General features: G+C 49.2%; 1 protein-coding gene across 5 annotated transcripts in view; it reads left to right on the top strand.

Annotated features, from left to right (window-relative positions):
* Positions 1–19,456, top strand: part of TLK2 (tousled like kinase 2) — a 45,276-nt gene extending 25,820 nt beyond the window's left edge. For all 5 annotated transcript variants that reach the window (XM_051640361.1, XM_051640360.1, XM_051640362.1 and 2 more), the window contains 12 exons: positions 61–197; positions 1,739–1,891; positions 5,473–5,539; positions 7,374–7,471; positions 7,837–7,918; positions 9,744–9,835; positions 10,748–10,837; positions 11,820–11,989; positions 13,464–13,602; positions 14,891–15,002; positions 15,795–15,902; positions 16,700–19,456. In XM_051640361.1, coding sequence (XP_051496321.1) covers positions 61–197; positions 1,739–1,891; positions 5,473–5,539; positions 7,374–7,471; positions 7,837–7,918; positions 9,744–9,835; positions 10,748–10,837; positions 11,820–11,989; positions 13,464–13,602; positions 14,891–15,002; positions 15,795–15,902; positions 16,700–16,873 — 1,422 coding nt within the window. In that variant the 3' untranslated portion in view covers positions 16,874–19,456. The remainder of the gene's footprint in view (positions 1–60; positions 198–1,738; positions 1,892–5,472; positions 5,540–7,373; positions 7,472–7,836; positions 7,919–9,743; positions 9,836–10,747; positions 10,838–11,819; positions 11,990–13,463; positions 13,603–14,890; positions 15,003–15,794; positions 15,903–16,699) is intronic.
* The last annotated feature ends 7,438 nt before the right edge of the window (positions 19,457–26,894 follow it).

The following is a 26,894-nucleotide window of genomic DNA, read 5'->3' as shown; positions in this document are numbered from 1 at the left end:
ACAGCTCTTGGCTGCTGATTTATGGCTTGTATTTGAACACGTGTTTTGTTTTGTTTGCAGTCAAAGCAGGAGAAGATGGCATGCAGAGATAAGAGCATGCAGGATCGATTGAGGCTTGGTCACTTCACCACAGTGCGGCACGGGGCATCCTTCACTGAGCAGTGGACAGATGGCTATGCCTTCCAGAACCTCATCAAGTGAGGACAGAGCTCTCTTTACCTTCCAAGACAGAAAAACTAAGCAGTTGTGTGTGGTCTTGCATGTCAAAATGTGAGAATGGTGAGACTGGTGTGTGGAAGGATCAGATAGGAGCTCTGACAATGGGGAATGTTTTTCACATTGAAGTGAGGAATATGTTTACACTTCAACCTGCAGAGGCTTGAAACTGGTATCAAATTGTTGGAGTTCATAGTATCATGGAGTGGTTTGGGTTGGAAGGGACCATAAAGATCATCTAGATCCAACCCCCTGCATGGGCAGGGACACCTCCCACCAGCCCAGGCTGCTCCAAGCCCCATCCAACCTGCCCTTCAACAGTGCCAGGGATGGGGCAGCCACAGCTTCCCTGGGCAACCTGGGCCAGGGTCTCACCACCCTCACAGGGAAGAATTTCTTCCTCTGGGTTGGAAAGCAGCCCTGTAGGATATTCTCAGTGCCCCTGCCTGGCTGTGCACTGCTTAGGGTGGAGGGATGGACCAAAATCTCACATGTATCTTGAGTCAATCGATTTTATTTGCATACTTGCATGTATTAGTCAAGGAAGACTAATTAGTTCCTTTTTTTAAGTAGAAAGTAGAGAAGCTTAAAAGAGAAAATCCATACTATTTAACTTTTTTTTGCCTGCTGGTAACAGTGATCAAAGGGGCTGCAGAAATCTACAAATGAAGATCAGAGACCCTTTTATGCAGGATGTTAATGGAGATATCCAGTAAATTCCCACCTGGGCTAGACCTTTAAGTAGGACTTGGCAAATTAGTTGCATTAGAGAGAGCTGTGTGTGATCTTTTAAAATCACATCTCTTCTCTGTAGTCTGATAGGGAGGTGCAGCTCTTGTTAGGTGCAAATTAAGGACTTGCTGTAAGACATGGAAGCAATACCTCTGGAATATTTACCTGCAGCCTCAGTCTCTTTTAAAAAGTGAATTAAGTATGTAAATGCTTAAGACACTTAGACTTGACATTGCTTTTATCACTCTAAGATGTTCTGAGATAGAAAAACTATCTTAGAGGAGACACTGTTTTCTTAGTGAAATTGGGAATGATGTTGGTTGTGTTTCAGAGAACTAGGGGTAGTTTAACTGTACCCTTGAAGTATAAGAGTACTTTCTCAGACAGTGCCAGACTTCAGGAACAGTTTTAACAGGCAAGTCTGAGATGTAGAACAGAGCCTTCTAGGAAGAAGTGTGTGGAAAGTTAGTGACTTACCATGGATCCCTGGCTTTTCCGTGAGGTGAGCAACTCCTTGGGTTTGGATATCCTCTGCATGAATAAAACCTTTCACTTACTGAAAGGTTTCTGTGGGCCAGGAAAAGAATCCCCTTTTATGCAAAAATATGTTTTAAGAAATCTGACTCACAATATTTGGCACATCCCCACTTTTCTGGACAAAAATATTTTGTTACTAATCTTAAAGCTGATTTGAAATGAATCGTTCCAGTCTGGGGAGAGCAGATCCCAAAGACAACTGAGTACATACCATTAGTTGTTCTGCTTCATCTTTATTTCTGCTTCTTTCCAGGCAACAAGAAAGGATAAATTCCCAGCGGGAAGAAATAGAAAGACAAAGAAAAATGTTAGCAAAAAGGAAGCCCCCTGCCATGGGACAGACCCCCCCAGCAAGCAACGAGCAGAAGCAGCGCAAGAACAAGACCAACGGAGCAGAAAATGAAACGTAGGTTCTGTGGCCTCCTTGGTGGAGTGCAAAGCTGCATGCTTTGGTTGGAGCACAACATATCTCCTGGGAAATGGAATCTTGCCCTTGCCTCTAGGCTTCACTCCATGCACAAATGAGTATTGTGGAATTAGCCTGGCATTCAGCAACATCTGGCTGCAGTTCGAAATAGTTTTCGTTGGAGTAAAACAGGGATCATTGCTGAGTCCAGACTTTGTGAGCTTCACTTTTTTTTGAATGCAGTCATTTTTTCAGTGATCCTGTTGCATCAAGTTGAGAACTGGTGTCTCTTTCTGAAGTGTGGCAACTTCAGAACTGATTTTGGTATCACTATGTGTGTTACACGGTGATTTTTTTTTTTTTTAAGGAACAAAAACTGCAAACATCTTGAAGCCTTTATTTCCATGAACTTTGGGGTGAGGCTTTTCAAACAATTAATTTGGTACACTGAAGAAAAAAGATGCTCCCTAGAGAGACAGTTCATCAAGCATTGACCTGTAAATAGTCCTTTCCAGTCGGGGAAATTGAAAAGTACTTGAAGTGCTGCTCTTTCTTCTTTTACAGAAGATTCACCCCCCCAACTCTTTTGAAGTTACTGATACTCTAAGAGTCGTGATGTTCTTGGAGAGGAAAGCTGTGTCTCACAAGAAATTAAGAACATTATTTTTTTGGAAGTTTTTGTGAGTTGGAAATACGTTAAGTCAGAGTGGCAAGGCCACGGAGATGATGGGAGGGCAGGAGCAGCTCTGCTCTGGAGAGAGGCTGAGAAAGTTGGGGTGTTCAGCCTGGAGAAGAGAAGGCTCCAGGGAGACCTTAGAGCACCTTCCAGTGCCTGAAGGGGCTCCAGGAAAGCTGGGGAGGGACTTGGGACAAGGGCAGGGAGAGATGGGATGAGGGGGAACAGATTAAAACTGGAAGAGGGAGATTGAGGTGAGACATGAGGAGGAAATTCTTTGGTGTGAGGGTGGTGAGAGCCTGGCCCAGGTTGCCCAGGGAAGCTGTGGCTGCCCCATCCCTGGCAGTGTTGAAGGGCAGGTTGGATGGGGCTTGGAGCAGCCTGGGCTGGTGGGAGGTGTCCCTGCCCATGCAGGGGGTTGGATCTAGATGATCTTTAAGGTCCCTTCCAACCTCAACCATTCTATGATTTTCCCCTGCTTTCTACCAGTTTCCTTGACAGTCCTGCTCTCCAAATTTGCATGCAAAGCAAAAGCTCCCACTGCCTTTTGCAGTTGCAGCAGAGGTAGCACATGACTGGGTGAATCATGATGTCCAGGGTCCTCTCAGCTACCAGGGCCCTCAAGCAGGATGCTGATGCTTTCCCTGTTTCTGCAGGGATGATTTTTGGTGTTTCCCCAGCAGACTGGTGCAGCTGTAGGGTGACTTACTCTGCAGACATGACAGCACAGGTCTTGATGTGCCTGGAAATCAGGATAATGTCAGTGATAGCCCTGGAGCTGGTGTGAGCCTGCCTTGATGTCATTTAGCTTTACCTGGCTCTGCTCATGAGCCTTTTTGTGCTACCAGGTCTCTTTCTTTGTGTTACTTGCTATTTTATCATTCTTCACTGATACATTTCAGGGTTTTATCTTTGTGGTTTAGAAGACCTTCTTGTGGCCTTCTTACCAGTGTGTGGATGTGGTTCATGTGAAGTGTTTTAGCTTATGAAAACATTGTTTTTGCAAGTCAGCAGAAGCAACTGTACTGACTTGTTAACCAGTAGTTATCCTGTAAGTGCAGTTGTTGGACCAGTGAGTATCAGGTACAAAATGTCCTGGGTTTTGGAGGGAGTTGTTTTATTTTTTTTCTTGTGGAATTCTTGCAGAGGCTGCCTTTTAGGCAAGTTGAATATAAATGTTTCTGAAAGTTGAATGAGAAGCAGACAGCCAAAATTCTCCATTTATTTATTTATTTATTCCTTCCTCTTTTGTTCATGGCTGTTGCTGTGTCTTAAAAAGGAGAGGAAGGTCCCGTGATGCAAATTGAAGCATGCACTCTCCTCAAACTAGTTTCTAGCCTGTGAATGAGAAAAAGCTTTTCATTCAATCAGGAAGATTAATCTGCTGGGCCTTTTTGAGGTTCGTTAGGGCAGCTTGGCCAACCTTAGAGTCTTCAGCTGCACTAGGAGTAGTGCTTTTCAAGCATGTTTCTGTGAAACAGAGCAGTGTTTGTCTTAGAGCCCCTTCATTTTTGTAACACTGCTGCCAACAGGCAGCTATTTTGGGCAGCATTAGCCTGGTGGTGCTCATTACATCCCTTGCTTAATGAGTAGCCTGTTGGTGTGTAGCTCTGTAGTTCATTTGTGCACAAGAATATGAGCAAAGCTCATTGCTGGTTTGTTCAGTTGTCTTTTTATTCCTTTTACAGCAACACCAACCAAAAACCTGAACTTTTGGGGTGGCCTTTTAGATTAGTTGAATCTGATGAAAAGTCAGAGTGCTGCTGGGGGAGGGTGGGGGTGTAAATTAGCATGTTTTGGTGTGAAAGGAGGCAGCATGTGAACCTTGATGGTGCTGGCTGTGGTTTGTGTGTGTCTGTAGTTTGCCATAAGTGGTTCCTTGTGGTCAAGATCCTTTCAAAGGGAACTTGGCTTGTGAGTTTTACATTATATTTATCAGCTAACAACTACTCTAGTACTTATTTCAATTATGTGGACCCTTGTTATCAACAGTGGGGAGAAGTTGGGGTATCCTGAGCGCTCAGCTCCTCTCAGTTTACTGAACTCAGCTGAGGTTCCACCGCCCTGCACAGACACAGGACTGAAGCCACTTTCAAACTGGTTGTGGTTTTGGTGCTGTGGAGACCTTGTACACTCACCTTTGTACTAAGTACTATGCAGAGCATACCTGCTGCAACAGGAATCCTCCTGGGATATGCTTTGAACTCCATTTAGGTTCAAAAAAGACATTTATGTGCTGTCACAGGCATATCTTGTTTACAAAGTAAACCCATGCAATTGATGTGGGCTTCATAACTTTCTGTTCAGGTGTGATGCTTTTACCATGCTCCCTGTTGGTAGCAGTGAGAAAAATAAGTATAATAATTCATCTTTCTAACCTTAAAGATCTCAGCACATTGTTACCTTTCACGAGTGATGGGATCTGTCATTATTTTGCTGTAAGACTGTGCTTTCCCTCTGCCTCACCTCTGTGGCCACGTGCCCTGCTAGTCCCAGTGTGAAGAGCTGGGTTTAATTATCCAGCTTTTATTACAGACAAAAATACAGAAGGAAATCAGTCAAGTGAACTTCAAATGGAAAAATAAAATACAGCATAACTGTGCTTCAGTGTTGGGTATTTAGATTATGGTTTAGTTTTTGTTGTTAAAAACCAGTCACTGGCGAAAATAGGTATTATGAGGGACTTGGATTTGAAATTAATGTTGTTTATCAAGATTTAAGCTTTTGGCCTCCTGTAGATTGACTATAAGGAAGAAAAAATAGATTGCAGAGTTTACCTAAAAACAATTTCCTGTTGACATACTCCACGTTGTTGTCACTCCCTCTGGTGATGAGGGTTCTGCAGACTGTTCCTTTCACCACATGCACTGAAACCTAAAGCAGTGGGTCTGTCTCTTCTCTGCAGGTTAACATTAGCAGAATACCATGAACAGGAGGAAATCTTCAAACTCCGACTAGGTCATCTTAAAAAGGTAAGAACTAACTGCAGAAAAGGCTTTCAGGGAGGTAGGTTTGATACAGTGTCCTCTGAACACCAGCGTTTCTCTGTAGGGGTCACTACTGTTTGATAATTGAGAGGTTTATGGTGATTGAAGGGGATGGCTGGGATTTTGTAATAATTTTTCCCAAGGCAGTCATATTCAGCAAAGATGTTCTTTTCTTCAGTAAATAGATTTCTCTGTTGTTATGGTAATAATTCCATGCAAGGAGCTCCACTGGTTTGGTGCATCTTCTGTCACTACAACTTGCTCGGTGCTGGGCTCTGTATATGTCTGACATGGGGGAAATATGAAGGAATGGACCAGGGAAGGAAACTGTAAGAACACAACCAAAACTGCAGCCATCCCTGGCTTTCCTATTTCTTTGAGTAACCAGCACTATCAGGAACAATCCAATAAAATCTTTGGAGCTTTTGGAAACTGGTGCCTGCTGTTGAGGTAGTTGTAAAGCACGTTTGTTTTCTAATGCATTGGCTTCAGTAGGAGCTGGACCTGCAAGGGAGGTTATACTTAAATAAGCTGTTATTTAACTTTGAAATGATTGCAATAACATATACATTTTCTGGGACACTTCAACAGATGAAGTTCTCAAGGAAAATAATGGTTGTCTTCTGCCATTTCCTGGTTAGCTGTGATCTCTGCTAAGGCCAAAAAGTTTTCTTTCCCATATGAAAGAAAGAGGAAGTGTGCAGATGCATTCCTGGAGTCCCCTGCTTTTCTCAGGTGGTGCCTGAGCTCTTATTTTCTGTAACCTTGATACACTGATTGAATGGGAGGCCTTATTAATGCTGTTGGAGTCATTTTCAGTGGCAAGGAAAAGTTAATGCCTGCATGGAATCTGCTGGCACTCTGCCCATAGTGTGTGATTGACCTGTGGGCAAAGCTAAGTGATAGGGGCAGGAGGATGCCAGAGGAATGCTTGCTCCACAGCCTCCACATTGCTGCAGGGGATTAGTTGCAGGTCCTGGCATGTGGTGTGCAACCCTGGGACAGAGGAATCCATTTGGAAATGGACCTTAATGGAAAATGAAGTAATGTTCTGGGATCGTGGTATTGTCTGAAGCTGTGCTTATCCTTCTCCACTTTTGGAAACTGGCTCATTCTTTATGCCTAAAAATAGAACAAGTTGAGGAGGGAAGGAGCAGAGTCACAAGACAAATGGACAACTATGTCCCTCGAGTCACATGTGCCAAATAATACTGCTCAAGATGCTCATTTTAATTGAGGTTTGCAACCCTGTCCACAGTGATGTGAATTCTACTGTCGTGTTTGAGGGCACAAGAACTTGCAGCTCCACAAACAGCACATCAGAACTTCCACATGGCACTAAGTGACACTGTTCTACCACTAACAGGACCCAACGTTGGCCTTTCACATTCTCCATTCTTTCCAGATGCTGCCCCATCCAGCATCATGACATCCCTGTTTCTTACTTCTCTGGGCTGTCCTATCCTCTTGAACCAGCAGAGGCTGAGTTCCTGCAGAGCAGCTACCTAGCAATCAGGGAAGGAGCAGGACCAGAGCAGCAAGGCTTCTTAATTACAGAAGATGTTAAAAAGAAGGTGTAAAGCTGTGTCTTGCTCTTGTCTTTGTGTAGGTGTCAGTGAAACTGCCCTGTTTTCATTCCTGCCACCTTCCACCTGACTCTTAGTCGACTGTGACCGTCTCTCTAGTCACCCAGACAAGTGACTTCCCAATAACTACTTCACAAGTGGAATTAGAGTTGTGTTTCTGTCCATGCAGGCAGGCAGGCCAACTGCACCAACTCACACAATGTTGTGTTTTCCTTTTGTTTTCCCTTGTGCAGGAAGAAGCAGAGATCCAGGCAGAGCTGGAACGGCTAGAGAGGGTTAGAAATCTACATATCAGGGAATTGAAAAGGATACACAATGAAGATAATTCACAGTAAGCACATGGGATTCAGGGACAAGAAGGTGTAACAATGTTTTGTTTGTCTCCATAATAGGAAATAATCTCTTTTTTTTTTAAATGGATGTTACAACATTATGTCACTAGACTGGGGGGCAGCACAGTGATAGAACTTGAAGTTCATGTAAGACAAAAGCTTCCAAGTGCTTGGAAGTGCCATTATCAGTGCAAAGTGACCAAACAGTATCAAATCTGTCAGTCATTAACACAGTTTTAACATTTTCCTGTCTGAATAATATATTAAAATGAATGTAATTATTGTTTCTAAGCTCTGTAGTAGTTGTAATTTATTGTCCAGCATTCTTTCTGTCAGTGTTCTTAAACTGTCTCTTTCTCACCAGATTTAAAGACCATCCAACGCTAAATGATAGATATTTGTTGCTACATCTCCTGGGTAGAGGTGGCTTCAGTGAAGTATATAAGGTAAATTTGAAGTGGCAGTCTGTGGTGTAATCTGAGTCTGCAGTGAAATATTGCAGTAAGCAGAATTTTTACACTTGTTTTCTCAATGGTGTGTGTGGTGGTGGAGGGAAGAAGGAGGAGAACAAAGCACATGCTGCATCTGGCTTGCATTAGGCAGCAGCCTGGGGATTTTTTTTTAGGTTCTTCCCCTGTCCTCAGAGGTCAGATTTTGTGCAAATGTGTGTTTCAAGAAAACACAAGTTTCTGCAAGTTTTGTCAGGACAAGGAAGCAAACCACTTGAAGAAACAAGTGCTGCACACAAATACCTTAAGTAGCAAAGTTTTGTTGAGTGTCACAGAGCCAGCCTGAGCCTCACTGTAAATAAGAGAAAATAGCTGCCATATAAAAGGAGCAAAGCCTTCATTTCCTGGGAGTAGAAGGCTTTTTTTTTTTCTTGTGTCTTCATTTTATGCTCTGAAGAAGCAGATTGGAGGGGTGTGTGTAGCCTTGGGACTTCCTTGGAACTGAGGATTACTTGTGTGTCAGCACTCTTGCATGGCCAAGACCTGTGATACTTCTGTGCTTGCTGTTTGACTATTAGGCCTTTCCAGTTCAAAATACTCCCCATTTGTACCCAGTAGTTCTGAATTCATGTTGAATTTGGCTGGAATAAAACTAACTGCCAATGCAAATATTGGAAACTTCAAGGCCAGTTATTATTTTTATGCAATACAACAAACCAGGGGGTCTGAACTGCTCAGGTAGTGGAAAAAAAAGTGTGATCTGCATGCATTCAAGTACCTTGAATTGCTCTTTGGAGGCTTTGCTGACTCAGTAGAAAGCCTTGGCTCCACAGATGAAAGCAAGAGGGTATGAGTGGTTCATACCTGACTGTGCTTGGGAGCTGTACTGTATTATTAGAACAAGGAAATGCTTAGTCCTTCTTCTCCAGAATCTTGGCCAATATATTAAGCATTAGGATGTAAGTGTACAACTTTTGAGATGGACACAGTTTATCATAGAATAATCATAGAATCATGGAATGGTTTGGGTTGGAAGGGACCTTTAAAGTTTCCAAGACCCCTGCATGGGCAGGGACACCCAGAGGGCCAACCTCTTCCTGGGCTGCATCCAAAGAAGTGTGGCCAGCAGACGGAGAGAGGTGATTCTGCCCCTCTACTCTGCCCTGGTGAGACCTCACCTGGAGTACTTGGTCCATCTCTGGAGACCCCAACACCAGAAGGATGTGGACCTGTTGGAGAATGTCCAGAGGAGGCCATGAAAATGATCTGAGCTCTGAGCAATCTGGTCTAGTTGGAGATGTCCCTGCTTATTGTAGGGGGCTTGGACTAGATGACCTTTAGAGGTCCCTTCCAATCCAAGACAATCTATGATTATGCTCCAGGATGGAGAGCTGTGCCACCAATGTGAAACAAAGTCTTGAAAATCCTCTGTATGGTTTGGACTGCTTGAACTGAGTGTAGAAAATGAGTTAGGTGGCCTGGGGGAATGAATCATGGCAGGGTCTTTTCCAGTGTGATTAACTGTCTATATTTTGGTAATTTGGCCTTTCTGAGCCCATTGTAGCTCTGGTGGTAAAATGTCAGAATAAATGCAGCATTAGAGCCTATGGGGAAGGTCAGATCAAAGCATAGAATATTCAATTGTTTTCAGAGTTGCTTGGTTTCATTAGTGAATCTAATTACATCAAAATGTGGGTTTGCTCTCAATATGTTGTAATGCTGATTTCCTGGGTGGGGATATTGGTTTGTTGCAGCTTGTCTGCTTTTGCTGTATTAACTTGAAGTTGTGATTCCTACTGATTTTCAGCTCTTCTCTCTGCAGGCATTTGATTTAACAGAACAAAGATACGTAGCTGTGAAAATACACCAGTTAAATAAAAACTGGAGAGATGAGAAGAAAGAGAACTATCACAAGTAAGCAAGGCTGCAAAGCAGCCAGCCATGTTTCCAAACTCCTCCTGTATTTGATTATCCAGTGCCTGTGAATATATTTTTTTCCCCTGTGTTTTGCCACATTTCAAAAGCCACTCTCTGGCCCAGTAGCTACTTGCAAAAATTCTGGTCAGATCAGAAATGTTTTAAATGTACACACACAGAGTTTTGTGTATGCACAAGGTTTTAAAGCACCAGTAGTGCTCTAGGACAAAAGCTTTGAAGTGGTTTGTCCTCTCTGGCATGTCTAATTTCTCTGCTCTTGTGGGAAACAGTTGTTTGTGCCCATCTTCCAGGTACACACCTGCACTGTGCTCCCCTAAAGCCTTCCCCTTCCCTTTGTTTCCTGGAGTATTTAATGATTTCAGAGCTGTAATGTGTCATGGCCTAGAAGGGAGGCACAGGAAGCCTTTTGGTGTGGCCAGCACTTGGTCCCTAAGGTTATGGATTAGATAAGCTCTGCAGAAAGGCAGCCAAGCCTTCTTGACTGACCTTCAAAGATAAAGCTGTGATCTTAATTCCTTGACAAATCACTGGGACAAACTAAGCTGAATTTGAAGCTTGGAAGTTGAGCTTCATCATGGAATTTTTCTAGAACTTTCTGATTTTTATATTCAGCTATCTTGGATCCCTTAGCAATTTATTCAGAGGTTGTTCTCTCTTGGCAAGCAGTACCCTCAATCAAGATGAGTTGTTTTGTAGTACTGCCAGTGATTGAGATGCACTCAGATTCTGTGGTTCTCAAGGACTGTTCTGCTCGGTTTTCTTAAGCTGTCTGAATAATGTGCATGGGTTGGATTGAAGTTGGACTTCTGTGTGGAATGTCTGGGTTCACTATCAGAACTGAGAATGAAGTCACTTGTATGACTGATGCTCAGACTTTCCTCTTTCCAGACATGCATGTAGAGAGTACAGAATTCACAAAGAACTGGATCACCCTCGAATAGTTAAGCTATATGACTACTTCTCGCTGGATACTGACTCGTAAGTTGTGTTGCTGTTTGGCTTCCTTTGACCCATTCACTAGAAACAAAGTATTAGGTCTCTTCAAACTTTCCAGGAGAGCCCAGAGAATGCCCACACCCGTGTTACATCCTGTGCTGCAGAGGTGTCTGAGGCACTTGAAGTGTTTTATCAGTGTTCTAAGGCTCTAGCTCACCAACCTGTGTGCTGTAGTATGCCAGATGTTGTGCTTTGCCAGTAAATCCTGCTCCTTGTTGGCCTGAGAAAATGTCCCAGCTGATATGGCTTCCTGCTTCTGGATCTCTGTCCAGGTCTGGAGTCCTCAGCACAAGAGGGACATGGACCTGTTGGAATTAGTCCAGAGAAGGGCCACAGAAATGATCCGAGGGCTGGAGCAGCTCTCCTATAAAGGCAGGCTGAGAGAGTTGGGGCTGTTCAGCCTGGAGAAGGCCTCTGGGTAGATCTTAGGGCACCTTCCAGTGCCTGAAGGGGCTCCAGAAAAGCTGGGGAGGGGCTTTTGACAAGTTTGTGTAGCAATAGGATGAGGGGCAATGACCTTAGACTAGAGGAGGGTAGAATCAGATTGGGTACCAGGGAGAAATTCTTTACTATGAGGCTGGGGAAGCACTGGAACAAGTTGCCCAGAGAAGTGGTGGACGCCCCATCCCTGGACACATTCAAGGCTTGACCAGGCTCTGAGCAACTTGATCTAGTTAAAAAGGTCCCTGAGCACTGCAGGGGGGCTGGACTAGATGACCTTTAAAGGTCCCTTCCAACCTCACAAGTTCTGTGATTCTATGATCCAGCACTTCATGGGGGATCTCTGACCTCTGTACTATTGAGGACTGTGTTCCTGGTGCCTTATTTATAGAACAGGATGAATAGGCTGGAGAACTTTAGTTAATTTATTGACCAAATAGGTGAGCCTTACAGATAAGCAATAGCAAAGTATTCTGGCTTCTGTCAGGTGCCTTAATTACAACATCTACTGTTTTGCCTTCAGGTTTTGTACAGTGTTAGAATACTGTGAGGGGAATGATCTGGACTTCTACCTGAAACAACACAAGTTAATGTCGGAGAAAGAGGCACGATCCATTATCATGCAGATTGTGAATGCTTTAAAATACCTAAATGAAATCAAACCTCCCATCATACACTATGACCTTAAACCAGGTATGCTGTGCTGCTAGCTGATGTGCTTAAGGATGCTCATGAGAGGTAATGGGTTTATAACTAAGGTGGGGAAGTTTACTTTGGTCAGACAGCAAAAAGGAGGCAGGGCTGTCTGGGAAAACTTCACTTGCAACAAGCCAAAAAAACCCTCAAATGCACAGAACATGCTGTGAAAAGGGTATTGTCTCCCAGAATTGCAACATAAACTAAGGAAGCAACATTCCAGAAAAAGTAGCCTCCTTGTTCAGAACGAGCCCTTGAACCACCAAGTATCTCTGTTTGGTTTCTTAATGTCCTTCTTCTATTCTGCTGTTGAGCTTCTGTTATTGCTTCATAAAGGTTTCCATAATTACCACTGTTTCATGTTCCCATTCTTCTGGCTTATTCTTTCTGTAATCATCTGCCTGAGAATCTGGTGGCAGAAGCTGACTTGGAAGTGTTTGGTTTTTCATACCACAGGGCAGCTCACAAAGCTGAGGACATAGAGCCAAACTGCTGGCTCTGCCTTTGCATTCAGCAACATCTGCCACAGAGAAAGTCTTCTCCAGATGTTGCTGCAGCTTTCCCTTTGTCATTGGGCAGGGTCACCAGGGGATACATGGAAGTGCTCTCTGGTGGGATGCTGTGGGCTGGCTGCATAGCTTTCTCCTAGTCCAGTAAAATTCAGCCACCTCTTCCAGCAGTTATCCCTGGCTTGTCTCCCTGTGCTGAGGGCACTCCATCAGCATTGTGTAACTGTGTGTGATGTGGTTTGTTGCATCAGCATGAGGAATCCGTGCAGGAGGTGGTGCTGTTGCACTAGCTGTAGTGACCCTGGCTCTTCCCCCAGCTGCTGGTGTTGGAGCTGCAGAGCTCTGCCCACAGTTGTCTAAAGCTCTGATTCATCCCCTGCCATCATGCACGATTCTGCTGCTTTATTGCAGGCTTTGAGGAAAACAGTGATGATCTGACTTCTTGATCCTTGATGGATTTGTAAAAAGGCTCTTGCCTAAGCACTAATTGTCCTTTCTGAGCTTAGAAAGCCACTAGGGAGCACTGCCAGGAAGGAGGGAGTTTCTGGCTTGTTGAGAGGCCAGGGCAAGTCAGGACTTCTGGGCAGACTGAGTCATAACTTCTCTCCTTAATCCTCCTTTTTGACCTGCCCTTCCAAGGGGATCTTTGGGAGGGGTCAAATAGCAGGGGCATCAAGCTGATTTGGCTGCTAGGGCTCTGGATCAGGAGGCTCCAAGTCATGTCAGGCCACTGGGTTATTCAAGGATGGGCAGATCAGTTCCAGCAGTTAGTGGGAACTGAGTTATCTCTGGAGCTGGGGATATTGAGTCCTAAAACATCTACCCCAAGCTGCTGCAGCTCCCTGGGTAGGTTCCTTGTCCCCTCATACAGGATGCCAGAGTTCAATCCAATTTTATTCTTGTGTTGTTTTTTCTTCCTGCTAGATGTGTATCCTAAGGGGCTATTTCTTTTCTCTGTCTAGGTAACATTCTTCTAGTCAATGGTACTGCATGTGGAGAGATAAAAATCACAGATTTTGGACTTTCCAAAATCATGGATGATGACAGCTACAACTCTGTTGATGGCATGGAACTGACATCACAGGGGGCTGGTACTTATTGGTAAGTGTTGCCTGGGGCATTTGCAAGTTACAGATCAAGAACAGATTATAAACAGCTTTGGATCAGTGTCAGCTCTGTATGTACTGCCATTGTGACAGCTTGAGACAGTGGAGGTTTGAGACCCTGGAAACTGCTCTTGTTGTCACACAGCTCCTTTTGAGGCTGGCAGCTTCTTACTTTTCAGTGGGTTAGTGTTTATATGTTTGAAAACCATCTCTTATCCAAAGGGCCTGGTGAAAAGTGGCATATGCTGCTGAGATAGTGAGCTCTGGAGTGGGGCTTGGCTGCTGTTTCACAGACCATAATGGCCCTGCTGAACAGTTTAGGCAAGGAGGAGGGGAATGCCACAGGTATTTGGAAGTTCAGGTACATCAGGGAGATGGAAAGAGCATTCCACTGAAATGAGGGGGGGTGAAAATCCATAGTTAGATTTTACAGGAGATGTAAATCTGACAGGGCTGTCTACAGCCAGAGCTTCCCTTCAGAGTGTCATGTGAAAGACGTTTTCAGCAGTACATTATCCTCTCTTGTCACTGCATCTCCTGTGGCTGAGAGCAGGAACTGCAGAGGGTGCCACCAAGTGTGATTCTTGGTGATGAGGGTGATGAGACCCTGGCCCAGGTTGCCCAGGGAAGCTGTGGCTGCCCCATCCCTGGCAGTGTTGAAGGGCAGGTTGGATGGGGCTTGGAGCAACCGGGGCTGGTGGGAGGTGTCCCTGCCCATGCAGGGGGTTGGAACTAGATGCTCTTTAAGGTCCTTTCCAGCCCAAACCATTCTGTGATGTTACCCAAGCTGCAGACTGTCTCTATGGGCAACAGTTGCACAGGAACATTTGTTAAGACATGCTGTGTTGTAGAGCTCTTCTGTTCCTAAAAATGAAACTAGCTGCAGTTTGAGGCTGAGTGTCTAACTAGGACGTGGCATCTGGGGTTGTATTTCTAGAAATATGTATTTTGGCTGTGTCTTTCTATTGTGGAATTGTTGGCCAAGCTGTTTTAACAACAAGTACCAGTTCTGAAGATAAAAGAAAATGGGATTATTTTATGTGCTCTGGTGAAAAGAAATTGACTGTGCTGACTAGCTCGGACCACGAGTGTCTGGAGAGTCCTTGGATCCCTGTTCCCAGAAGGGGATGATCTTGGACCAATGATGCACAGGAATGAAATTGGGTCCTTCAAGTCCCAAACCAGTCTCTGATCACAGAAGTTTGTTCCTTTCTTTCTAGCAAAGACTATTGAAAGTATTTCTAGATGTTCCTCATAACCTGTTGTCATTTCCTTCTCATCAGGTATTTGCCACCAGAATGTTTTGTGGTTGGGAAAGAACCTCCAAAGATTTCAAATAAAGTTGATGTCTGGTCAGTGGGAGTCATCTTCTATCAGTGTCTCTATGGCAGAAAGGTAAGAAGACATTATTTAACTCTTTTCCTAGTGGTGATTCCCAAACTTTTTGGGAGGCTGCCCTGGCTTCTGCTTCCTTCTCCTCCTCAGGCTTAGAAGGTGCTTCCACCCTGTCTCCTTGCTCCTTTCAGGGCCAGACACCTCTGAGGTTCTTGGCCTGGCTTTGTTCTGTGATGCTTTCAGTGAGCTAGGTCTTTGTCAAGCCTGCTGCTGCTTGATGACTGCAAGTGTTGTAGGAAAAAACAAAGTAGGTACCAAGACCCACTCTAGAACTTCTTAGGCTGGCTTTGGGAAGAGTCTGGGTCAGGAAAAGGTGATTTGTTTCATGACAGCAGAAGAGATGGGTTGGCACAGGAAAAGGATTCCATCAACTCTTGTTTTCAAGAGTCCTTGGTAACCAAGTGTGGTGAAAGCCTGGGCTGACAAACACTGTTTAGTGCTGTCAGGTCAGCAGTGGAACCAGCAGAGTGAAGTGGGTGAAATTCCTGTTGACTTGGGAAGGTGAAGGCCCCCTTGCACATGCTGAAGCTGACTTACAAGGTCTGGAAGCAGGTAGAGGTTCCCCCAGCCTGAGCTGGAGATGCCCCAAACATGTTCCATCTTGGTCCCTTTTGTTTAGTTTAAGTATGGGAGAAATGTCCTACTCATCTGACTGGAACCTGTAGCACTTTCACAACATTCATGGGCTTCTTGCTTGGAAAGATGCTGATGTCAAGTGATGATGAACAGTGATGTGAGGGGTTTTTGAGGCCTGTCATCAACCTTTAACAACTCTCTTCCATTTTTTGGTAGCCCTTTGGTCACAACCAGTCACAACAAGATATTCTGCAGGAGAACACAATTCTGAAAGCTACCGAGGTGCAGTTCCCTCCAAAGCCAGTAGTCACACCAGAAGCAAAGGTAAATCTTCTTGCAGTGAGTTTGATCACCTTGTGTGGGAGGCTCTGGCAGTTCCACCTTGGTTTCCCTAAATCTGCAGGAATGTTCAGTGCTGGCCTCCTGCAGAGTGTTCAGTGGCTTTCCCTGGTTGCTGTCAGGCTGGGGATGGAGCAGAGGGTTCTTCTGCCCCTGCTCTCTGCTGATGACAGATGAGCTGGTGTAGGAGCTGGGCTGGCTGAGGACAATGGGGGAGGAATTTCAGCCCTGGGGTTGTCAGATTGACCTTGCTCCCAAAGAGTTATAGAATCCCAGCCTGGTTTGGGTTGGAGGGACCTTAAAGAGCATCCAGTTCCAAACCCTCCCTGCATGGGCAGGGACACCTCCCACCAGCCCAGGTTGCTCCAAGCCCCATCCAACCTGCCCTTCAACACTGCCAGGGATGGGGCAGCCACAGCTTCCCTGGGCAACCTGGGCCAGGCTCTCACCACCCTCACACCAAAGAATTTCCTCCTCATGTCTCACCTCAATCTCCCTCTTCCAGTTTTAATCCCTTCCCCCTGCTCCCATCCCTCCCTGCCCTTGTCCCAAGCCCCTCCCCAGCTTTCCTGGAGCCCCTTCAGGCCCTGGAAAATGCTCTAAGGTCTCCCTGGAGCCTTCTCTTCTCCAGGCTGAACACCCCCAACTCTCCCAGCCTGGCTCCAGAGCTGCTCCAGCTCTCAGATCATCTTGCTGACCTTCTCTGGATTGCTCCAACAGCTCCTTGGCCTTCCTGTCTTGTCCCTCTCCTAATTCTTCTCTTGCCCTGGGGGTGTCTGCAGGCGTTCATCCGGCGCTGCCTGGCCTACCGCAAGGAGGACCGGATAGATGTCCAGCAGCTGGCTTGTGACCCCTACTTGCTGCCTCACATCCGTAAATCTGTATCCACGAGCAGCCCAGCTGGAGCTGCAATTGCATCCACCTCTGGATCATCCAATAACAGCTCTTCAAACTGAGACAGAGTAATAGGCCAAAAAAAAAAAAACAACAACCAACCAACACAACGAAACTGCTTGAGAAACCGGCAAAAAGACTTTTCAGAAACAGCTTTGGAATAAGAGGAATCCACAAGGGTCTCGAGAAACCTGTACCAGGTGCTTTTTTTTTTCTCTTGCTTTTTTCCATCCATAGAGCATGACAACATCAACTCTCATCAAGAAAAACCTTCAGCATCTAGGCCAAGCCATGTGGATAGGAGGTGGCTTGAGGTTGATCCAGTAAATGACCACAGAAGGGTTGGTTGCTCTGAGCAAGGAGGGGAAACTCAAGGAAATACAAAAACAAACAAACAAAAAGACATGGTTCCATGTACTGTGAACTTCTGAACATGCAGCCTTGGGGAATCCAGGACGCCGTGTGTGCTTCATATGAAGAATGTGGACTTTGGAAAAAAAAGACTGGGCTAGTCCAGTGTTGATATTTAAACATTGTTCTTTTTCTTTTAATAAAGTTTAGGTAACATCTCCTGAAAAGCTCGAAGCACCAAGGTTCAGCTGGGGATGGTATATGACTCTTTGCCCTTTGGAGGGGAAAAAAGTTGATCCTGCCTGTTCATGGCACTAGAGTTAGTGTTTTACCCCTAATTAATTTCAGTTTTTTAAAAATAACAATTTTTTGGAAGAAAACAGTTTTCTGGTCTCAAAGTGAAACCCGTATTAGCAGGTCCCTGGCAGTGGCCATGCTGGGGAGGGTGCAGCTTTCTGCTCCCTTGAGGTGGCCTCTTGGGAGTAACTCACCTTCTCAGGAGGGCAGCAAAGCCCATGGGAGAGTTGATGTGGGTCTGTGATCTGAGTGGGTCACAGCTCAGGCTGTCCCAAGGGATTTCAGCTGCTGCTCCACAGCTCTCCCAACGGTTGCACCTTTTTCATTTCACTGAAGTGCTGTTCTTTTTGGAAACACACCCTGACATGTTCAGGACATGCTCTCTGGTCTCGTGAGCGTGATCTCTGTTGGCTGGTGAAAAGGCAGGCAGGGGAGGGGAAGGAATCAGAGCACAGCTGAGTTGATCACAGGTGTGGTCTGTGCTCTCCCAATACTGCACAGGTCTTGTTCAAGTTATAAAATTCCAAAGCTGGAGACTCTTCTGCTCTTCTCAGTTAGGTGACTTGGCAGCAAAGCTTCCTCTCTCCCTTAACACTTCCCTTTTAAAACTTGCTGACTTTCCTAACTTGCTGCTATCACTGCATCTGATTACAAACCAGAGGGGAATGTTCTAGAAGGGAGCAAGCACCCTAATTATTATTTTTTCTCACTTCTGTAACCTGCCTGGAGGGGCTTTACACCTTCAGCCAGAGTCTGCCTGCTGGGAAATGCAAACCTCTTGTCCCCCCTCTGCCTCCTTTTTCCCCCAACACTGAAGGGAGACTGAAAACACACACAAAAAGCACAGCACTTGAACATGTGGCAGCCAGGTTGGAGTGCTCCTAACACGTGGCAGGAGCTCATAGCCAGGAATATTTAAAGATGCAGTGTTCAAGAGCAAGGTTTGTCATGGGGGGGAGAGCTGAGGGGTGCACAACTGCAGTTCAGGGTGTTGTTTCAAAAACAACTTGCCCTGTGCACACTTCCTGAGCCAATCCCCAGACCACCACAGTGTGGGCTGTTCTCTGTGTGGCACCTCCAGGGTCGTTCCAGCAGCTTGGAGGCTGTTTTGGGGCACTCGGTACCCCAGTGGCCTTCTCATGGCAAGCAGTGTTCTCTGTCAGGCACTTCTGGGGGAGAACTACCACTTGTCTGCCTTACTGTAAGCACTCGTCTGCAATTATTACACTTTAAAACCTGATCAGGAACTTGTGGTTTACTGAGAAATGGACCAGTGAGTCCATGGAAATTGAGCAGTGGACCTGGGAGGGGAGAGCTCAGCTGCTTTGATTTTTATTCCTATTTTTGTAGTGACTCTTGGGCTTTTAATTGGATGTATTCACTTGCAGCTCTGCATTAAGGTGGTCTCTAAACTCTTTAAGTGTTTTAAACAAAGAAAAAAAAAAAATACTGCATCTTTAAATGCTCAGCCCTCATTGCTTTTAGCCCCTTCCATCCCTGCAGCTCTATTCCAGGAGGTAACTGTTCAGCAAGCAGGGCTTGGATGTGTCTGTTCAGCCTCTGTCAGGCAAAGTCAGGGTTGATGCTTCATCCCTTTTGCTGAAACTGATGATTTTGGTGTCTGTCCACATTGGGGAGAATTCTAAAAGGGTTTTTTCTATCCCGGTTCCGTTGTTTCTTGGCCATACAGTGTGTGCTATCTCTGTGGGTGTGATTAGTTTTGTGTCAGATGCATTTATTCCTGCTGTGCAACACCCATCCAGGGGCCTGGGGACAGCCCTGGCCTTTCCTGGGGCTGACAGTGGTGAAGAACCCTGGTAGAATTCTGGCTGCAACACCTTGTTAATATGGGTTTCACTTCCAGTAACAGACCCTATTGCCACACTGTTCATTTACTTCAAGAAAAGTGTATGAAGAATTTGTAACTTAAACCAGGCCAGACTGTTTTGGCTCTACCCAACAGATGAGACATGGATATTAAAATAAGTTTTAAGAAACTGATTTGCTTGGCTCTTCCTGTTCTGCTCTTTGTTGTGTTGGCACGAGCTCTCTTGCAGGGGCTGCGTGGAGGTGACAGGGGACAAGGTGAGGAAGGATGAAGGAAGGTTGAATTTGACAGCTCAGAGCAGGGAGGTCTCTGTGTCAGAGGGGGAAACTGCTGAAAATTACCAAGTCTTGTTTAATTACTGGTGTTGATCTTGGTTTGGAGCATTGAGACAGATCCCAGCTGGGTTTGTCCTCCGTTTCCAGTAGAGCAGGAGCTGCCTTAAGGAGCTGTATATGTTTGGGATATAAAAAAAACATCTTATTTGTGTCTCTTGATGAAAATTTGTGTTGGACTCCCCTGCCATGGCTGGTTGTTGCTGGGAGCTGGTGGCTGCTGCCTGCTGGCTACTCCCCAGCCCAGGGTGCCAGAGCCTCCCCTCTCAGTCATAGAATCATCAGATCATTTTGGTTGGAAAAGGCCTTGAAGATCATTAGATCCAACTGTGAAGGCAGCACTGCCAAGTCCAGTCACCCAGAGTAACCACACTGTGCAGTGACGAGGAGCTCGGCTCCTTTCCTACGGCCCAGCCTTGCCAGCTGCAGAGCCACACAATGGAACATGGAGAACGACCTTGGCAACTGAAGACTCGAGTCTGCTCATATCTGGACTCATCAGCAGGGAGTGCCAGTTCACACGCCCAGCTCCCCTGCAGGGCATCTCCCAACATCTCTGCAGGGCATCCCCACCACGAAGCTGGTGATACCCACCCCCGGAGCTGGAGGAAGAGTCACCAGGGACCAGAGTTCCTCTGCAAACCTGACGTCACCCTCGCTGCACTTGGAGTTACAGTCAGCATTCAGCTGAGGGCGAGTGAAACCAAACACCCCGAGCAGCTCAGCTCCCTCCCTGCTGCTGCAAGTGATTATTTTTCAGCCCCTTCTGCCAGTTTTGATGATGTGACACAGATCTGGGCAGGGGGAGGCGACGGCCTTTCAGCAGTGAAGGCACCAGCATCCTCCAGTGGTGGCCAGGCCTCCAGGCCAGGTACCCACCCCACATGCACGGCCTTCCTGGAGCAGGGATGTACCCAGAAGCAGGGGTGGGAGCAGGGATGTACCCAGGCTTGCATGCTCAGCTTGATGCCAGCAGGAAGGAGCCTTGCAGAGGGGCTGCCTCGCTGGGCACTTCGCCCCCTGCGTTGGGAATCACGCTGTGAAAGGAGCTTCCCTCTGCCAAATGGACCAGCCCTAGTTGATGTTGTGACCTGGCAAACCCTCCACACGAGGTTTGCCACCACTGCCCGTGTCTCCCTGAGATTTGCTGCTGGAGAATGTTCCTTTCTGGGTGCTACACGAGCCTGGCTCAAGCAGCCTTGACTTAAACCTTCCCACTCCCAGCGTGGAGGGGGAGAAGAGATTTGCAGCCCATGGAAGCAGGACCCAGCGGAGTCTTAACTGAATCAGAGGTGCCTTTTCTACCAACTGCCAATGAATCCTTACACCAAGATCCTGAATTTCCACCACTGCACGTGGCTGTGCCCACGGTCTCAACTTCTTTGCCCCAGCATCACCCTGGGGGGCAGCCGGGTGACCCGTGGCTGTCGCCCTGGGTGGGGTTGAGAGGCCAAACAAATACGGGGCTGCTCGGCCTCCCTCCCTCCATGTTCACACCCCAGAACAGAGGCCTTGGCCACAAGGGCACTATTGTCTGTGCTGGGCAGGGAGCAAGAGCTGGGACTGGGGCTGAGACAGCTCTGATTTCATGCACTAACTGCCCAGGGGTTGGGAAGAGCTGCTGGTGCGGGCGGGTGAGGAGCTGCTGCTACACCGGGGGCTCCTCCGGGCTCCTTGGGGCTCCTCTGGATTCCTCAGGGCTCCTCTTGTTTCCCAGCCCTGCATCTTGCCATGGGATGGGTCACTGCAGCCTTTCTTCTCCCTCCATCCTTTGGCTGCAGCTCGGTGTTTCTGTTGCTCCTCATTTCCAAAGGTCAGGTGGCTGCTGGGGCAGGGCAAGGGGGGGCTCAGTGATCCAGCTGATTCAGTAGAGCCTGAAAACAGAGGTTTCGCCACCGCCCGCCCCACCACTGTGGGATGAGCCTCCCCAGCCTGCAGGCAGCCCTGGCCTGGAGCTGCTCTCCCATCTGCTGCTGCTTGGGCTGCCAAGGTGGGGCAGAGGGGTGCGATGATCCAGCTGGAGCTGAAAAGACACAGGGTGGATGGAGCTGGAGCTGCAGGGACAGGGCAGAGGGGTGTAATGCTCCAGCTGCAGCTAAACAGGCACAGGAGGGAGCTCGGGCTGTGGGGATGCTGTGGGGAGCAGCAGGGTGAGCAGCAAGGAGACTTGGCCTCGTCTGCAGGCCAGATCTCCCATCCCTGCTGGAGCAGCCACGGGGAACACAGGCAAGCGGGTTTATAAGGTGCTTGGCTCTGGTTTGCAGTCATGGGAAGAAAAAAACCAGAGCTCTGCTCAGCCCTGTCCTCTCTTGACCGCAGCCGCTGGTGCTGGAGCCACGAGGCCGCGTCTGTGGGACACGGGCTGTCGTGCCTGCAGCCTCCTCGCTCGGGGCCTGGCTCAGCTCTGCCCTGAGATCAGGGCTCAAAACCTGCTTTCTTCAGCATTGGCTCTTCCCAGTATCCTGCTAATCCTGAAAACCCACCCGCTCGCACCCAACCCCGGGAGACCAGCCGGGATCGATGCCCAAACCCCTCCAGGCTGAAGGGACTGAAGGGAGATGGCGAGGGACGGAGCTGGGAGGTGAGGCCGTGGTGGAGGTGGGAACGTGGCTGCTGGACCACGCTGCTCCTGCTGGGAAGGGCCGTGGGACAGGGTGGGATCTCTCAAGTCTCAACCCTGCTTCCAGCAGGAGGAAGATGCCGTTTGGGATGTGCTGTCCTCCAGCTGCCTTCCCTCCCCGCTCCACAACCCAGCTCTGCTCCTTCTGAGTCATGCGGAGAAAGTGTTTTTCGAAAAGGCAGATTTCTTGCTACATGGCTGGAATTCCTCTCTGTCCCTTCCCAGGAGCCCTGGGGAGGAAGGAGAGGCAGCGGGGCTCAGAGGGCAGCGCTGCTCCCCGGGCAGCCCCCAGCCTTGTCTCGCCCCCGCGGCGGAAGGGCAGGGATCTCAGCACTGGCCCTTCCAGGGCTGGGGCGCCCTGAAATTCCTCGTGGCAGCTTTGAGCGAGCACATCTGGTTTTAATAAATCAGTTGCAGCTTGAACTTGCCTGACTCTTAAAGGCTGCAGGAGAGGGAGCAGCGAAGAGCCCCGAGAGCCTCGGCGCAGGGCATCCACAAAGGGAACCCCTCCGGGGTGCTGGGGGTGAGGGGGGGTTGGGGAGGGATTTGGGGGGGTCTGGGGCTGACCAAGCCCCTGGAGGGACCCCAGCAGCTGGCAAAGTCCCTTCTGCTCCTTGCAAGAGCCGAGGGGATGGACAGTTGGGAGGGAGGGAAACAGCCCTTCTTGCTGGCTGGGATCCTCCTGCAGGCAGCTGGGTGTCGAGCAGAGCTGGGGCTGATCTTGGATGTGATTTCCCTGCTCTCAGGCAAGGAACACGGGGAGCAAACTGCAGTGCAGGTGAGCGGGGGTCCCCAACACCCCTCTGCTCCATGAGCCCTGCCACCAGTGCCAAGACCCCCATCCCAGGCTGAACCCCATTCCCTTTGGGAAAACCAAACCCTAGGAGCATCAGCACCACCCAGGGACCCCAGGGCCACGCCCGGGGCCAGGGAGCTGAGCCCCCCCACGGTGTCCCCAGGCTCATCCTTGGAGGGAAGGCTGCAAACACCAAGTGGGGCCGAGTCCCCCACTGTGCGAGCTCCCTGCCGTGCTGGGGGTCGTGCCAAGCCTTCCATCCCAGCGAGGGGGCTGCTGAGCACCCCTCACTGCAGAGCCTGGGGGTGGGCTTGGGTGGGGGAGCCCGGGCTGGGGCCGCCCCCGAGGACGTGGGGAGAGCGACGTGGCTTTCCCTGCTGCCGGCGCGGGGGAGAGAGGAGCCAGAGACGCCAGGACAGCCTCTTCCCTCCTCAGTGACCTCAGCGCCGGCGCTGCCAGGCGGGTGTTGATCTTGGCCAGGCCGGTCCCGTTCGGGGCCAGGAGGAGGCCGGGACGGCGCGGACCAGGGGCTGGAGCTCCCGCCCGAGCGGGGCAGGTGCTGCCGGTCCCGGCTGCGACGGCTGCTGCTCCCCGGGAGCCCCTCAGTCCTGCTGGGGAGCTTCGGGATGGGGGTCACGCTCTTGGGACAGTAAAATCGAGCAGGATGTGCAGCTCCCCCGGGTGGATGTGGCATCCCCGTGTCCTCCCCCGGGCTCTAAAACAGACCGTCTGGACCTGCTGGTCCTCAGAGGTGGTTGATGGGTTGGTGCAGGTCCTTCCTGCAGAGCTTCAAGCCTGGTGCTATGGACACTGCTCTCATGGTCCGTGGGTCCCCAGATCCTGTCCTCTAATGCCACTGGCACAACCACACACCAAATCAGCCCCAAACTCAGTAACTCACAGGGTGCCCTGCTGCCATTGAGCTCCCCAGCTTCAAATCTGGGCTTTTCCTTCCTATCCCAAGTGGTTGGGTCCCACAGCCCGTCAGCATCATTTATTTTCCAACCTGTGGGAAGCTGAGCATCCTCCATTGCCCTGTTTTCTGCCAGTGCTCCCCACCATAGCAAACCTGCAGCCAAAGGTGGGCAAGTGGCACAGATCCACCTCCAGAAATGTAGGAGCAGAACGTCTCCAGAAGCTGTGGGGCAACTTCTTCTTGAGCTGATGTGGTTTCCCCCTGTCCCACTCTGACCATCCCCGTAGGCTCTATTACTTTAGCCAAAATACAGCATTTATTTCACTTTTCCAACTGGGGGACAGATACAGAAGATCCAACTGTGGGAATTGGCCACAGACACTGAATGTCCCAAGACCTGGGTAATGCTGGAGGAGCCCGTTGCTCCCATCCCTCTCCTGGTGCCAGGAGCTCTCGGGGGAGCACGGCCAGCAGTGCAGCCAGATGTCCCTGCACGCGGCTGCGTCCCCTCGTCTGGCAGCAGCTCGTTAGGGCCAGGGAGGTCAGACAGCTTGGAAACCTCCCAGGGGAAGGGAAAAAATGCATTTCCTCCCTATCTGCTCCGACGAGTAGCAACTCAACCAGTACTAATCTGGATTAGGAGGAGAGAAGGTGAGGAGCTTTTGCCTTGTATTGGAGGAATTAATTGTAAGGAAGTGCTAATTCTGTTCTAATCACATGTGGTGTAGGGGCTTCCAAGCCACGGGATGAACCAGGCAGCAGTGATGGTCTGTGGGATCCAAAGCCTTCCAGCTCTACTTGTGTCCCCTCCTTTGGATGGGATTTGCCTCCAGGGAAAGGGAGGTCAGGTTTATCCAGGATGGGTGGAGGGACCCGTTTATGGGACTTCACGGCTCCATCATGTCCAGCTCCTGACACCTCCAAGGAGTGGATTCCAAGGTTTAGGGATGGGAGTGAGGATCTGGGTAATTCCCTCCTCTCCTCCAGGCTGTCACACTCACTCCCCCTGGGCAGCCCCAGGTGCATGTCCAGCCATGGAAGGCGAGCAAGGAGCTGCCTCAATTAAAAAATAATCCCTGGCTTAAAAAAAAAACCCAACCCAACAGCCCAGATGCTGATGTGCTTAATTGGGGCCCCCCAGAGGGTTGGCATCCCCAAAGCCCATCCTGGTACCGCTCTGCAGGTCCTTCCTGCCTTGCTGGGAAACAACCAAGTCATTTATTTTCCCAGGAGAGGCCAAACCCCACGTGGCTGCTGGACACGTGTCCCCTGGGAGCTCTGCCACGGTCTCAGCCCAATTAAAACCATCATCTCACCTGAATTCTGCGCAGCAGAGTCTGAGCAGCGAGGTCAGAAGTGCCTCCTCTGAGAGGCTCAAGGAGGAGATGAGGCTCCCACACCCTCAGGGATGTTCCCACAAAATGAGCCCTGCATCACCCTTCCCACACTGCTGCCACCAGATCTTTGGACTGTGCCACAACTGTTCCCACCTCCCTGCTCAAAGCTTTGCTCCAGAAATGGAGGAGAACCAGCCCCCCATGGACCAGAGAGGGGGATGCCCAGGGAAGCAGCTGCCTCAGCTGCCCAGTGGGGATTTGTTTTTGTGTTGGTTTTTTTTTTCCCTCCCAGGTTTCAAGGATTTGGGGCTTTAATTTGGTTCAAGCAAATTGCCACACTGAATCCCCTCCAGCTGCCTCGGGGTGTCCTGTCACCTCCAGCCAGACCTCCGGGAAGGTGTGAGCAGCTGTGCTGGTTTGGTGCTGATGGTTTGTAGGGTGTGAGTGGTTTTTAGTACCAAAGAAAAACCCTGGAGCAGGAACCTGTGGTGCCCGTGTGGCTCCAGGGGCAGAGGGGACTCTTGGCATGGGAACACCCAGCCCAACAGAGCTGGGAAAATGCTGATTTCCAGCGTTTTCCACAAAGAATGCCTTCTTTTTTTGGGCTGGGCAGCCCTGCCTAGGGGGGGAGGTGTAAAAAACCCGAAGTTTTGGAATGATTGAAAAGTTTTAAGAAGCCTTTTATGTTCAGGTCTTGGATAGGAGTCGGGTACTGTGTGATGCTCTTCATGCTTTGCTCCTCGGCAGAGCACCCAGGAGGCTGGAAAACTGCAGCTCCCACACCTGGAGGGTGGGATGAGGCCACTCCCCAGGCACGGCGGGCGGGAGGTGCAATGAGCTGTGTCCAACCTCAGCAGCTCCCACCCGCAGGTGAGATGGGAGCTGCCCCGCTCTGTGCCCCGGGGGTGGATGGAGGAGGATCCAGCCGCGCTGTGCTTGGGATCAAATCACCCCGCCAGACACCCAGAGGTGCCACCCGAAACGCACGGCAGCGGCTGGCGGCTGCCCTTGGCTCCTCTGGAATTCCAGGCTGAGATCCGGAGCAGGGAAAGGTGCTCGTTCATGACACAGGGAGACCCGACGTGGGGCTGCTGCCCCCACCCACGGCCACTGCCCCCACCCACGGCCACTGCCCCCACCCACGGCCACTGCCCACGCACCCCCCGCTCCGCGGCCTTTGGGGCCCCAGGAAGATGCTGCGCGATCCCTGGGCGGGGGGCTCAGCCCTCCCGGAGGAGACAGGGGGGCGCTACGGCCGGGCTGTGCAGACCCTGCCACCCCTCTGCTTCACCCCCAAACCCCGCCGCCCCCCACCCCCGCTCAGCGGGACGCGGATCCTCCCGCTCCCACCGCCCCCCCTCGGCGGAGCCCCCGCTCCCCCCGCAGCCTCCTGGGGCCGGGCCCACCGGCTGACGCAGTGTCTGGGGCCGGCGCTGCTGCTGGGTTGCTTGGGTTGGTTGTGTTTTGGTTTTGGTGTTTTTTTTTTCATTTAATTTATTTATTTTTTTAACTTTTTTTTTTTTTTTCCCCCTTCCTCCCCTCCCTCTCCCTTTTCACTGTCCCTCCTCCTCCTCCTCCCCTGTCTGTCTGTCTGTCTCTCTCCCTC

The sequence above is a fragment of the Apus apus genome, chromosome 25 (genome assembly GCF_020740795.1).
Source record: "Apus apus isolate bApuApu2 chromosome 25, bApuApu2.pri.cur, whole genome shotgun sequence".
NCBI classification, from domain to species: Eukaryota; Metazoa; Chordata; class Aves; order Apodiformes; family Apodidae; genus Apus; species Apus apus.
Note: the sequence above shows the minus strand (reverse complement) of the source record. Positions and strands in the feature narration are given on the sequence as shown.